The sequence below is a fragment of the Cibotium barometz genome, chromosome 62, assembly GCF_041138505.1.
Source record: "Cibotium barometz isolate CiBa-2024 chromosome 62, ASM4113850v1, whole genome shotgun sequence".
NCBI lineage: Eukaryota > Viridiplantae > Streptophyta > Polypodiopsida > Cyatheales > Cibotiaceae > Cibotium > Cibotium barometz.
Window position 1 is genome coordinate 3,535,153 of NC_141107.1, and position 14,371 is coordinate 3,549,523.

At 48.0% G+C, this 14,371-nt stretch overlaps 1 protein-coding gene across 4 annotated transcripts in view; it reads left to right on the plus strand.

Moving 5' to 3' along the window:
* The first annotated feature begins 387 nt into the window (after window positions 1-387).
* The window catches only part of LOC147604027 (uncharacterized), a 77,597-nt gene continuing 63,613 nt past the window's right edge, over window positions 388-14,371 (plus strand). For all 4 annotated transcript variants that reach the window (XR_015265409.1, XR_015265410.1, XR_015265411.1 and 1 more), the window contains exons 1-6: window positions 388-806; window positions 1,074-1,184; window positions 1,911-1,972; window positions 2,095-2,182; window positions 2,397-2,458; window positions 2,581-2,668. Coding sequence is in view for 1 of the 4 variants with exons in the window: in XM_086795252.1 (XP_086651378.1) it covers window positions 1,086-1,184; window positions 1,911-1,972; window positions 2,095-2,182; window positions 2,397-2,458; window positions 2,581-2,668 (399 nt within the window). In the remaining 3 variants the exon portion in view is untranslated. The remainder of the gene's footprint in view (window positions 807-1,073; window positions 1,185-1,910; window positions 1,973-2,094; window positions 2,183-2,396; window positions 2,459-2,580; window positions 2,669-14,371) is intronic.

Here is a 14,371-nt window from a genome sequence, read left to right on the forward strand (position 1 = left end):
GATAGGCAGAGGTCATGTGTTTTAGTTGGAGGTGCATAGCAGAATGTCTCTTTGAGGTGCACCCAAGCGTGTAAGAAGGAACACCGTGTGTGTGTTCGAAGAGTATTATATTGTGTCTTAAGAGGGTAGTACTGTTAGAGAGCCACCATTAAAAGTGTATTTAGAAGGGCAAGGTGGTGAAGGGGGAACCGGCTTGACTACAGATGGCGTTTACAACAAGCAAAGTGCAACGTGGTATGTGATAGGCAGAGGTCATGTGTTTTAGTTGGAGGTGCATAGGAGAATGTCTCTTTGAGGTGCACCAAAGCGTGTAAGAAGGAACACCGTGTGTGTGTTCGAAGAGTATTATATTGTGTCTTAAGAGGGTAGTACCGTTAGAGAGCCACTATTAAAAGTGTGTTTATTAGAAGGGCAAGGTGGTGAAGGGGGAACCGGCTGACAGATGGGTAATGACCGTCAGGGGGCGGTGAAGGGCCCCCCACCTGTGTGTGTGAGCATCGGAAAGAAGAGAGAGGGGCTATGGCGAGAGGGACCCTCACGATGCCGGGCCTTCATTCTGTCCACCTGCCTCTTCTTCTTCGTCTTCTCCTAGTTTCATCGTCCCCATCCCCATTCTCATTTCGACCCTTCCTGTGCATTTCTTCTACTTTGAATTAGGGTTTCCGCCCTATTCCTGCTCCCCGTCCGCCTCCCCCTTAGAATACCTACCTTCCCCCGCCTCTCACCTTTCTTCTCTCCTGTTCCTCTGCATACAATCCTTACTTTTTTCACCTCGCCAGATCTCGCCGAACGTCGTCCATCTCTGTGTAAGTCCCTCCTCCCTCTCCTACGCTGTTTCTGCCTAGGAACGTTTGCAGTTGTCATCGAAGTTTACGAGGCTTTCCGGCAGTCAATGCCGGATCCCCTCTCTCCGGCATTCTTCGTTCGACATTTTCCGCCCTTTTTCTGTTTAAGAATGTCCATGTCCGGATTAATCCCTTCACTTTGCATTTCTGCGTGCATAGCGTTTTCATTTCGACGGCTGGCGCAGTACTATCTGACGCTAGCCTTGATGTGGCGATCGTTGCATCCAGGGAGGCGGAACTATGGGTAGCAGGTTGAAAGAGGACGAGAAAAACGAGAAGGCGATCAGAAGTCTGCTTAGGAAAACACCTAATCGCAGATGCATCAACTGCAACAGCCTGGTAAGCCATTACTTTCCCCGTTTTGCTTGTAACACGCAGTTTTCTCGGAGTGTAGTTTTGCGGCGAGGCAGTAGATCTAAACATTCATTTGGAACTTAAGAACTTAGCTTGTCTGGCTAAACTAAATAACCAAATCCCCTCCTCCAGCGCCGGTGTGGCCACAAGCATTATGCCTTCCTATTCACTCCTCCTCAATCAACCCTCGTGAAACCACACAAGGTCGGCCCGGGCTCTGTTTCAGAAATGTTAGTCTTACCCCTTTTCGAGGGAGTGTTGGCAATGATCCGGCCAGAGGGAAAACGGCTGGGTTCTGTCCAAGAGTGACAACTGAGTAATGGCGTGCAATCCATCGTAAGCATGATGTATCCTCGACATGTCTTTGGGAAACCACGTTGGGATACCTCAGCCTTAACACTTAAAAAATAGAGTTGCTATTCTATTTCACATCATGCCATTAAGTTTTACCTACTGTATTGGTGCTTATAAATGGGGATGTAAGAAACATTAATAATATTGGTTATTCAGTCTAGCTAGAGATAATTTTGGGCAGAGGTAGCCTCAACTTGTCTCTATTAAACCATGCGCATTGCCTGAAGCTCTGCAAACAGACTTCAGCGCTTTCCATCTATATGGAATAATTAACACTGTATTTCTTCTGTTCCGCCCAGATGTCATTGTGTTTAATTTCATGCCGTCAGGCTTTACATACTATCTTGTGTTTGGCAGGGTCCCCAGTATGTATGCTTGAACTTTTGGACCTTTGTCTGCACTCAGTGCAGTGGAATCCAGTACGTGCTTTGCTAGGTTACATGTTCTTTTCAAGTGTTTGAAGTTGTTTGGTAGCTTTTATTTGGCAAGTAAACATTGCTGTGGTGGTATTTTGCTTATGTGTATACTGTATTGGCTGCAGCCGAGAGTTTACGCATCGTGTAAAGTCTGTCTCAATGTCGAAATTTAGCTCACAAGAAGTGACCAACCTCGAGAGTGGTGGCAATGAGGTGTGTGTTACACGCATGTTTTTCGGTTTCTTCTCTTTCTATTGGACATTGGGATACCGGCACTGGTATTTTGTGACAGTTCTTGCTCCTGCACTTGGTTACAGAGATTTTAATTTTTATAATGCATGTCAAAGATCCGTTTAGCTGGATAGCTCTATGAGTGCTTCCTATTTAACAACCTGGCTGATGTGTTAAACTATAAAACTGGTGACAGCGTGCAAGAGAGATCTATTTCAAGGATTGGGATTCTCAGCGGCAACCTTTGCCAGATAGCAGGTTGTGTTGGAATTATGTATGTAACATCATCATACTTTTGGTAGATTTTTAAACCAACTATAGGAAGGTTATGTATTTTTTTTTCAGAGTTTGAAGTTGCAATTGTACATGTATGGTTGCAGCAATGTCGACAGGTTACGGGAGTTCATCAAAATGGTGTATGTGGAGAAGCGTTATTCTGGAGAGCGGCCGTTGCCTCGTAGCAGAGGGGTATTTCCATTCTACAAACTTCATGACATCTGCCCTCTTTTCTTGCTGTCAATCAGATTATGCTGCACAAAGCCAGGCAATCAACCTGGGGGAGGGGGGGGGGGTGGGGGTGGGGGGGGGGGGAAGTTTTCTACCATAATTTAACTGTGCTGTTTTCTTGCAACAAGACCACTGAAGCTGGTAACCATTTGTGTCATGTTTTTCTCATCGAATTTCACCATGACAAGTGAAAAGGTTATTTAATAAAGCTGCTTAGGCCATGGGTCTGAATTTGGTGAATGCCATGAACTTCTACCTTGATTATCTCCCGCTTTTGGATTCCATGTGGCCATATCTGTACAATAGGTGCAAGTCTTAAGAGTGGTAACTGGCCCTTTGTGAGCCATTGTTTGGGACAAGTCAGCCAGGGATCCACTGTAGAGGGGACAACCTTAGAAAGTCCCTTGGACTCTTCTTAGCCAGCAGCAAAGGCTGCCCATAATCACGTGTGAAAGCGATGGCTTCTTATTCCATTTTCTCCGAGTTGTGAGCATGTGAACTGGGAGAAAAACCAACCAGCAGCTGAAGAGGCTATATAAGTGATGAGCAGCCTTTTGCATCATTTCATCTCATATTCCCTGCAGGAGCCATAGCCCAAGGGCTGAGACAGCCAAGAGGGAGCAAAAGGCAAGGTGGGAAGTGTAGATGGAGGGGGCAGGCTGAATGCAATCTCAGTAAAGTGAATTTATCCAAGTCAATTCGGTCATGGTTATTTACTGTCACGTGCATCCCGCACTTGGATGCCACGTAGACATTTCTGTACAGAAGGTGCAGGACCTGGAGGCTGGGATGGTGAACTGGTCCCATGTGAGCCCAGTCCGGGACAAGTGAGCCAAGGATCCATCTCAGTTGTCCGAGGTCAGGTGTGCATTGTCCTGCACATGCGTCCAAGGTCAGGTGTGCACTGTCCTGCACATGAGGCAGTGCCAGTCCGCGCTGTGAGTCTCCCTTTGGAATGATGTTAGATGTGCTGAGTATCTGGTTTGCAACTGGATGCCAGACCTCTGTAGGCATGTAGGTTTGCATGTAGAGATGGGGCCAGCCCATAGGGCTACCCCAGTGCGAGGATTTGCATTTGCACTCTTAGTGTGGGCATGGGGGAGGTATAGAACCACCCCCAAGGGGCCAGGAGGGCCCACATTGTGCCCACCAGCCATGGCATGGGCTGGAAGGGACTGTCGGCCAGCTTTCAAGCTGCTGGACAGGCAGCCGACAGGTCTAATACCCTACCCAGCTAGTCGGCCAGGTGTAGGGAGCAGTCTCACACCCATGCGCTGATTGCCCAGCAGCTAGGATGCTGCCCCAGAAGGCTGCGCAGGCTGGACAGCAGTTAACTAAGTGAAAGCATTTTATTAATAAGACACAGTCGTGGAGCTTCCTGAAGCCAGCCGACTGGATGCTATGTGGAGTATAAATACTCCAGTCCATAATCCATGAATCCATCTCATAATTCACCAAGTGCTCCAAGCAAACAAGGGCCAGGACAGCCAAGAACATTGCTAAAGCAAAGGGGTGAAGGACTGAAGGTCAAGGGCAGGTTTTCCAGCCAAGAAAAGGTCAAGTACTTTGTATTTGTTTTCAGATTTACGTCATTCTAATAAAGCAAATACACCATCCGTGGTGGGGGCCCTACAGAGGGTAATTGGGACCCAATACTGTGTCCTCTCCATCTCCCCCTTCTCTCTCTATTTTTCTGCACATCGTCTTTCAGTTTGTGCGTTAATTTCGTCGCGAAAAGAGTGCTGATTTCTGAGTTTTGAAGTACCGATCCTTCTCCGAAGCTTTCGCATATTACAGTGGTATCAGAGCTCACTTCAAGGACAAAGATTCAGCAAAGAAAACCAATTTTTTTTTTCGCTCGTGTGGTTGGTTTTTAGACGCCGGTGGACTACCCCTTTCGGAGTGACTCCTGTCCCTCGAAGGACGGTTGGTTTTTAGCCTCCGGAAGCCTCCGGAAGTCTCCCACACAGATAGTGGATGGTCAGATTGCGTTTCGGAAAGGAACTGCATTTTCCCGCTATGGCGAACTTCGGCGACGAGAGAGAACCAAAACCATGGGACCAGAGTGCACCAGGCAGCCGAGTTAGGGCACCCGGCTTGAGTGTCACAGACATGTTCCAACAGATGATGCGAGTAATCGCAGACCAGACAACCAAGTTGGATGAGCAGAAGGTGCGGATTTTGGCACTGGAGGAGCGTTCTCGCTCTCCAGCGTCGCGTTTTCCATCTCCTCCTCCCTCTCCTTCCGTATCCCAGATACCAGATCCTCGTCACACAGGGACCCTCTCGCGGGGTCACAGCCGCAGCCAAGCTCCTTGCTTGAGATGCAGATGCGTGCATTGGAGATTCGACAACGAGAAGACGACGCCATGCGACGAGTGGAACACGAGCGTTACCTCAGAGCTTTGGACGCCAGATTGACACCGGCGGCGCCCTCGAATCATTTTTCCGAGAAAATGAATTTCAGTAAGTATAATGGTAAACTCGATCCCACTACTCTTTATTCATGGTTACATCAATTTGAAGCTTACTTTGTTGCAGTTAGGAAAACAGATATTGACAAAGTGATCTTAGCTAGTTGATATTTGGAAGGTGAGGCCATTCCTTGGTGGACTCAGTGGGCTCATGTCCACACCAGAGCAGGTATGGCAGCTTATGTGTGGGACGAGTTCGTCCGCGACCTTAAGCAGCGGTTTCTACCGCCCCACTACCTTGAGCGACTCGAAGACGAGTTCAGGGGAGCGCGTCAGAACGCGCAACCAGTCCTTCAGTTTGCCAATAAAATTTCGACCTTGTGTCTGCAATTAGGCTTATCTGATACGGACAAGAAAGGGCAGTTTTTGTATGGCTTGGATACGCAAATCCAATGGGAGGTGCGTATGTTTCGGCCAGTCACCTTTGAGGACGCACTCTCGCTTGCGCAGAGTGCAGAAATGAAACACAATGGTGGCAAGCCCAAGACTTCCCAGGCGGCTTCTCCCAAGGCTAACGTCTCGGGGGGCAAAAGCCAGAACCAGACGGGGTCTTCCCCAGGACAGAGCCCGGGAGCCTCTGGCTCCAAGAACTCGAACAATGCGTCTAAGCTTACTCCAGACCAGAAAGCGGAGGCAGGCAAGACAGGTGGCAAGTTGAGTGCTGAGGAGCTTGCTCAGTACAGGAAGGAGGGTAGATGCTACTTTTGTCACACAAAAGGACATACTTCTCGGGATTGTCCGAAGAAGCCTCCAAAGGCCACCGCTGCCTCCAGAGCTTCCGTGGTGAGCACAGCTCCCACACAGACCCCAGCGGCTACCCCTAGTTCTTCCACCCTCGGTGCTTCAGTTGGAGCAATTATTAGCCGGGAGCTCGAAGATCAGCAGAAGGGCGTCCATGACCAGGAGTATGAGCGCAACGAATTGCTCAAGTCCTTTGGCTACATAGGTGGCCAGAGAGTCGTCTTGTTTGACAGCGGCAGCACGGAGGATGTGATCACGGAAGAGGCCGCTAGGCGTGCCCGTCCGGTGGACAAACAAGTTGAGGGTTTTAGCACAGGTATGACAACGAGCGTCAAGTATGAAGCTTTAGGTGCTAAATTAGTGATTCAGGGCATAGAGTTTGTGCGTGACTTTATGGTTGTCGCTCTTGTAGGAGCAGACATAATTTTGGGTATCCAGTGGTTTCACAAGTTTCTTCCTGATGTCAAGTGGGACAAGCACACGTTCCATATCGATCAGAATGTGTCAAACACCCCGGTGACCATTAAGTGTGAGCTAGGTATTCCAAACTTTCCGCTCATAAGCCACTTGCAGGCTAAGCGAGCAGTCAGGAAAGGCGCACAGTGTGCGATGATTTACATCCAGACAGCCCAGACGGTGGCCAGTGCTTCCGAGAAGTACTCGGTTCTCCATGAAAAGTTCCAAAAGATTTTTCTTCGGGACAGTCTCCCTCCCCAACTTCCCCCGTCCAGACCGGAGGATCACAAGATTGACCTCCTCCCAGGCTCGGAACCCCCGAGCAAGTTTTCGTATCGCCTTTCTAAGGTAATGGAATCGGAGTTGGACCGCCAACTCCAAGAATTGTTGCAAGCTGGCTTCATCCGCCCCAGTGTGTCGCCATTTGCAGCACCGATCTTATTTGTCAAGAAGAAAGATGGGTCTTCTCGGTTGTGTGTCGATTATCGTGCACTCAATAAACTGACTATCAAGAGCAGATTTTCGATGCCTCGAATTGACTATATTCTCGAGAGGCTGAATGGAGCTAAGGTGTTCTCCAAACTAGATTTAAAGAGTGGGTACCACCAGGTTCAGATTGTTGAGGGGGACATCCCCAAGACAGCTTTCCGTACAGAACGGGCCCACTATGAATTTGTGGTTATGCCATTTGGTTTGACGAACGCCCCAGCTACATTTAACCGCATGATGATGCGTATTTTTCGGGAGTTGATTGGAGTGTGTGTGTGTTCATATTTCTGGACGACATACTCATATTTTCAGTTACAGTTGAGCAGCATGACATTGATGTGGAGAAAGTCCTTAAGTTGCTGGAAAGCAACGAGCTCTATGTCAATGAAAAGAAGTCAGAATTTTATCTGTTCCAGGTACATTACTTGGGATATATAATCAGTGCTGAAGGCATTCGACTTGATCCGGCTAAAGTGGTCGAGATTGTTAACTGGGAAGTACCTCAGACTGCTTATGACATTAGATCATTTGTGGGTATATGCTAGGCATATTCCACCCACATTGACAAGTTTTCTGATCTCTCGGCAGACCTCACCGATCTGCTAAAGGGAGTGAAAACAAGGAGGCAAAAGATTCGAATGACTCCACGAGCGTTGGAGGCATTCCAGAACCTCAAGGTGGCTTTGTCAGAAGCGCCTTGTTTAGCCCTTGCCTCGTGGGACGAACCATTTCAGGTGATCACCGATGCGAGTAACATCGCAATTGGAGGTGTATTGCAACAGAATGGTCATCCGGTAGCTTACATGTCTCGTAAGTTACTGCCCGCCGAAAAGAACTACTCAGTCTACGATCGTGAACTCCTAGCAGTTATACAGGCCTTGAAACATTGGAAACATTTCCTGTATGGCCGTAACTTTGAGGTTCGCACTGACCATCAGGCTTTGCGCTGGATTCAGACGATGCCAAGTGCACAGTGGAGTGATCGACAACACCGCTGGAGTCAGATATTCCAGCAGTTCGGTGGTATGATTGAGTACCTTCCAAGAAAGGCCAATCTAGTGGCCGATGCTTTGAGCAGGAAGGGACAAGTATGTGCGATTCAGACCACTCGATTTGACCTTGTTGGTACAGGACTAGAAGACATGAAGCACACGTACGCGGATTCCGAGGAATTCGATACGCAGTGGGAACAGGCATTGGATGCCACAGGACCATGCCATTTTCTGATACGCGATGGTTGGCTTTTCTACAAAGGTCGACTATGTGTCATGAAATCATTCCGGGCAGCTCTTCTCCATGATGCCCATGACGCCATTACAGGTGGTCATAGGAGCATGAATTTGACTCTGGAGAAATTAGAACGGCAATACTATTGGCCAAAGATGAGGCGTGATGTGTTTACATATGTACAACGCTATGACATTTGTCAAAAGGTGAAAGCTCCTCGTGGAAAGAAGATAGGGTTGTTACAGCCTTTGCCAATTCTTGAGGGTCCTTTCCAGGACATTTCGATGGACTTTGTCACAAATCTGCCTCCCAGTCCGAGTAAGCGTAATACACAGTGTTTAACTATTGTTGATAGGTTCAGCAAATTTGTTATGCTTATTCCTTGCAGGGCCAATGTGACCGCCGAGAATGTTGCCCAGCTATTCATTCGGCATTGATACCCGATTGGTGGGATTCCTAGGACCATAGTGTCAGACCGAGATGCCAACTTTACCAGTCATTTTTGGAGGGCATTGTTTGATAATTTTGATACTAAGTTGAATTTTTCCAGTGCATTCCACCCACAGACAGATGGCCAGACAGAGATATACAACCAGTTGGCCTTTGATGTGCTGAAGTGTTATGTCCACGATCAGCAAGGTAAGTGGGAATCGTTTTTGCCTTTAGTTCAAGCTGTTTTGAATGACTCTTTTTCTTCAACTATTGGCAGGACTCCATATATGAGGCAGCGTTTGGAAGGCCTTTCCAGTCGTTGTTAACCAGGACTTCGTCTTCAGTACGTGAGGCGAACAGAGTAACGGAGTCTTACCAGGAGATCCTAGAGTCCGTTAAAGACAGATTGGCTAAAGCGCAAGAGGCCTACACTCGACAGGCCAATAAAGACCGAAGGGACATGAAGTTTTCGGAAGGAGATTGGGTGTATCTTCGGATTATGAAGCAAAGATTGAAGCAGGTGGGCAAGCGATGCCCAAAGTTGTCTTTCAGGAGCTTCGGACCATTTCCCATCCGGAAAAAGATTAATGAGGTGTTATGCAGTTAAAGCTACCTCCGAGTTGGACTATGCACGATGTATTTCATGTCAGTTGGTTAAAGCCATATGCAGGTCCACCCCCTTCAGAGGTCAAAGACGAAGCGGAACCAGACATTGTTGATGAGGCAGAAGTAATGGTTCCAGAACAGATCCTTCTGCACCGTTTCAAGCATGACTCAGGCCGAAGACTACGACAGTTTCTCACAAAGTTTTAGGACCGAGGAACTCATGAAGCGGTATGGCTCGACAAAGAATTTTTCGAAGACTATCCGGCATTATTGACGGATTATTTGGAGGCTATGCAGCTTCCGTCAAGTTAAGCAGAAGGGGATGTCACGTGCATCCCGCACTTGGATGCCACGTAGACATTTCTGTACAGAAGGTGCAGGACCTGGGAGGGTGAACTGGTCCCATGTGAGCCCAGTCCGGGACGAGTCAGCCAGGGATCCATCTCAGTTGTCCGAGGTCAGGTGTGCATTGTCCTGCACATGCGTCCAAGGTCAAGTGTGCACTGTCCTGCACATGAGGCAGTCCGAGTCCACGCTGTGAGTCTCCCTTTGGAATGATGTCAGATGTGCTGAGTATCTGGTTTGCAACTGGATGCCAGACCTCTGTAGGCATGTAGGTTTGCATGTAGAGATGGGGCCAGCCCATAGGGCTACCCCAGTGCGAGGATTTGCATTTGCACTCTTAGTGTGGGCATGGGGGAGGTATAGAACCACCCCCAAGGGGCCAGGAGGGCCCACATTGTGCCCACCAGCCATGGCATGGGCTGGAAGGGGCTGTCGGCCAGCTTTCAAGCTGCTGGACAGGCAGCCGACAGGTCTAATACCCTACCCAGCTAGTCGGCCAGGTGTAGGGAGCAGTCCCACACCCATGCGCTGATTGCCCAGCAGCCAGGATGCTGCCCCAGAAGGCTGCGCAGGCTGGACAGCAGTTAACTAAGTGTGAAAGCATTTTATTAATAAGACAGTCGTGGAGCTTCCTGAAGCCAGTCGACTGGATGCTATGTGGAGTATAAATACTCCAGCCCATAATCCATGAATCCATCTCATAATTCACCAAGTGCTCCAAGCAAACAAGGGCCTGGACAGCCAAGAACATTGCTAAAGCAAAGGGGTGAAGGACTGAAGGTCAAGGGCAGGTTTTCCAGCCAAGAAAAGGTCAAGTACTTTGTATTTGTTTTCAGATTTACATCATTCTAATAAAGCAAATACACCATCCGTGGTGGGGGCCCTACAGAGGGTAATTGGGACCCAATACTGTGTCCTCTCCATCTCCCCCTTCTCTCTCTATTTTTCTGCACATCGTCTTTCAGTTTGTGCGTTAATTCCGTCGCGAAAAGAGTGCTGATTTCTGAGTTTTGAAGTACCGATCCTTCTCCGAAGCTTCCGCATATTACATTTACAGCCAGCAATCTTACAATCTACTCATTCAATAAAGCAAATACACCACACGTGGTGGGGGCCCTTCAGAGTTTATTTGGGACCCAATCTTATGTACTTGTCTCTCTTCTCTCTTTGCACTCTTACTTTCACTACATTGTGCTATACATTGTCAAGAACAAAGGGCTAAAAGTATTCATCAAAGTATAATGCTCATTTTTGTAAGCTTCCACATGTTACATCAGTGGTCGTGAGCCGGCATGATACGATGATGTGCCAAGTGATGATGTGCGTCATGGACATCTGGTGTCCATACTCTTTCGTGGAGCAGACTCAAAGGATATCATTAGAGATCGTGTGGATGACCGGTTGACGTTGCCTATAACGGTGGACACTAGCGGCGTAGTCCTAGCCACTACCAGAAGAGGCAAGTGGAAGAAATTGAGCCAGTTTTGAGTTGCGGAGACCTTGGAGGATGTGTCAATGAAGCATCATAATACAAGTTGTTGATATGCAAAAACGTAGCGCTATAAAAAAAAAAAAGAGGACGAGAGCTCTCTAGCTCCAAGCACTTGTTCTCAAGACTCCTCCAAGGGGTGTTCTCAAGACTCCTCCAAGGGGTTTTATCTTATGTAACTTGGAAGGGGGTGGGGCTGGGCAGCCCAAGGCTATTACTCATAGCGTGTTTTCTTCTCTCTCTACTCTCTCTTTTGTTTATTTTCAGATTTTCTCAAGGTTTTACATGTGAATTTGTCGTTTTCTTGAAGATAAGCTAAGTACCCATGCCATAGTCCTTTCAAAGGCTTGTTATAGGATGCCTCATTGGTTTTATGAATGCCGCACGTTCAAGGTGGCACCTTTAGATCAAGTGGATATTAGTCTAGGCCGCCCATGGTTGTATGATCATGGTGACGTGCTTTTGGCCTGCCCCTTACAGGTGATTAGGGAGATCCGGGCTAATTAGCTAGACGACTTGGAGGATTTGGCAACAGATAGACATGATATTTTGGACAAGCATGGACACTTGTTCGATGCCGATTTGCCTGAGGAGTTACCTCCATCATAGCTCGAGAACCACCACATTGATCTCATTCTTGGTGTAGAGCCTTCGTTTAATGCCCCATATGGGACGAGTCGTCCCGAGATAGAGCTCAAGTAGTAGCTGGAAGAAATGTTGGCAAAAGACTTGGTTTGTCCGAGCTCCTCGCATTTGGAGCTCTAGTCATCTTGGTCAAGAAGGACGTGAGTATGTGTCTTTGTGTGGACTATCGGGTGCTCAACAAGCTCACTTGCAAAAACAAGTTTCGGCTTGTGACACGTGTACCTACGAGTATGCAGGACAGAGCCAAACATCAAATAGTAGCCAACGGGCAAGGTAAGACAGCACAGGGGACACGTGGCACTGCCACGTAGTGGTGATGTGGCGATTGGGTATAGCTGGCTGACAGCATTGCTATTGGTCGACTACGTGCATTGGTGCATACATATACATGGGTAGCCAAATCGTCATATTCGTTTGCTTTTGTCAACGTTGGACTTCACAGAGTGTTTCTTTGTAGGCGAAGTGGTAGCCAAGAGTGTACATTAGATCATAGGGCTGTGATTAGACGGCTTCATTTTTGCCACATCTTGTACTTGAAGTTTAATTATATTACTTATTTCTTGTACATAATACAGAGTAGTAGTTTAGGACTTGTGTGTGTTGTACGTGATTCTGTCGCACTCTTCTTTCTATCTCTGGAAAACCCTAGCACATAAGCGCAGGTGTTCTACACTTGGTATTAGAGCCTAGGGAACCTGCAAAATTCTTTTTCTTTTTGGCATTGGTGTGTGTTGATAGGGTAGAGTATTTAGATTCCAAGGGTGCACAAGTTCGGGATTGGGAAAAGTGAATATTTGGGTTCTCTTCAATGCTTTTGGGTTAATTGGGGTATATTGTGCTTCTTTATCCCACCAAATCCTTATCTCATTGCCTAGGGCTGAAATCCCTCATCCGGTCCTTGATCGCTTGATATTTATCATGGGTTCACAACTCATTGATTTGCTTCATCATGAAGGCATCCATGGATGTGCATGCGGCTCAAATGGAAGCTATGTCTGCCGGTCTTGACACGATGGAGTTGGCACTATTGGGCACTAATGACGTTAGTGGGGATGTCATAGTATCTAGTCTATACTGTGCATAATGGAGTTGATAGTTATATAGTCTTGTGGGTTGACTACCATGAGTATATAACATGCATGTTTCTAAAAGGTGAATTTGGGCATGTTCCTGGATTCATTTAGGTATATAACTCAGCCGTATTAGCGGACTTTCAGATTTCACATTGTGAAGTTTTCGTCCGAGTTGCAGCCAGTTGATATTGTGCTACAGCATTGGGGCCGGAACAGGCCGACCCCCCCCCCCCCCCTCAATATATAATATATTATTGGGAGTATTTAAGGGGTACAATGTTCCATGGGTTAAATGAACCAGATGATGTCCATGTACAGCTGAAATGAATACAGTTACCAAACAATAGTCTTGAAGTAGACGTTCGAAGTAGAGCGAACCACTTGAAGAAGTCTAGTCTCTACGGTCCCGTGCCTTCACTGGAATCCGCAGAGAGCGCCCCACTGGTGTTCCAGGACCACGCACAAACAGGCGCTCCCGTACTAACGCCTGGCTCTCCCGATCTCGGCACCCACGGACCGTGGTTCTCCAAAAGCTTGGACTACCTGGCATTGAACGGTTGTTAGCAGCAGTGAATTTTCCTTTAAAAGATTTACACCAAGGACCTTTGCTTGAATCCCTTTCAATAAGCTTTGCAAAAACCTTTGGTATCAACAGAATATAAGCTGGCCAATATGTGAGAGTTCGTGGTACTATACCCGGGCTGCAGCATCAAGTATTGAGAGACCTGAATATGGGACTGTTTTGGGTCTGAATCGGGCTGCCACACACACCCGACTGGATCTCACGCTTGATGGAGAGATGGGCTGCTGCAGACTGCTGTTGACCAGCTGTGCTTGCGCGGGAAAAAGCCCTGAACTGGTTGCTGTTACTGCCCAATAGCCAACAAGAGAGAACCGCCTGGTTGCTGCCCGCCAGTCAGCAAGAAAGGGAGTTGCCTGCAGCTGTTGCCTGCCTAGTCGCCAAGCGATGGAAAGGGGGAGAGTGTCGCCTGTTGCAGCCCGCTTGTGGGGTAGAGAGCAAGAGTCGCCTGTTGCAGCCGCTTGCGGGGTAGAGAGGGGATCGCCTCCAGCTGCCCGATAGTATGGGGAGCCAGAGTGAGAGAGGCGCCAAGCGATGGTGGGGGGCCCCCGTACAGCTGGCCGACCCACCCTTTGCATGGCGGCGGCCAGTTCGAAGGCTCCCAAGGGGGGGTGGGTAGGTGGCCATGCACCCACCCCACCACACACGATTAAGGGAGGGCTTCTCTCCCCACCATAGCCCATGTGTGGGTGCCCATAATGGGTGCCCACCCTACAAGAGGGCACCATAAAATATTGAGGAGGCCACCCACTCATTAATGAGTGTGAACCTGCAACCTTATTAAAAAAAAGACAAAGGTTAAAAATAATGCTATAAAATAAACAAATGAAATACACTTACCACCTGTTCACACGCAACAAAACTCGTCAGAAGACAGAGCAAACTTCACGACTCATTGGCAGGCGTCCCCGCTCAGTAAGTGGCACGTCAGGTAGTAAACACAAGAATACAAGTCACGCGAAAACAGCTCCAGACATGCAAACATGAATGCATGTGCAAACAATATCATGGACATATCTCTCGTTCATGGAACAAGTACTAGACATTCCTGTCGGGCACAGTGTTGGCACGACAGAAAGTATAAATCCTGGTCTTCGTATGGAGTGA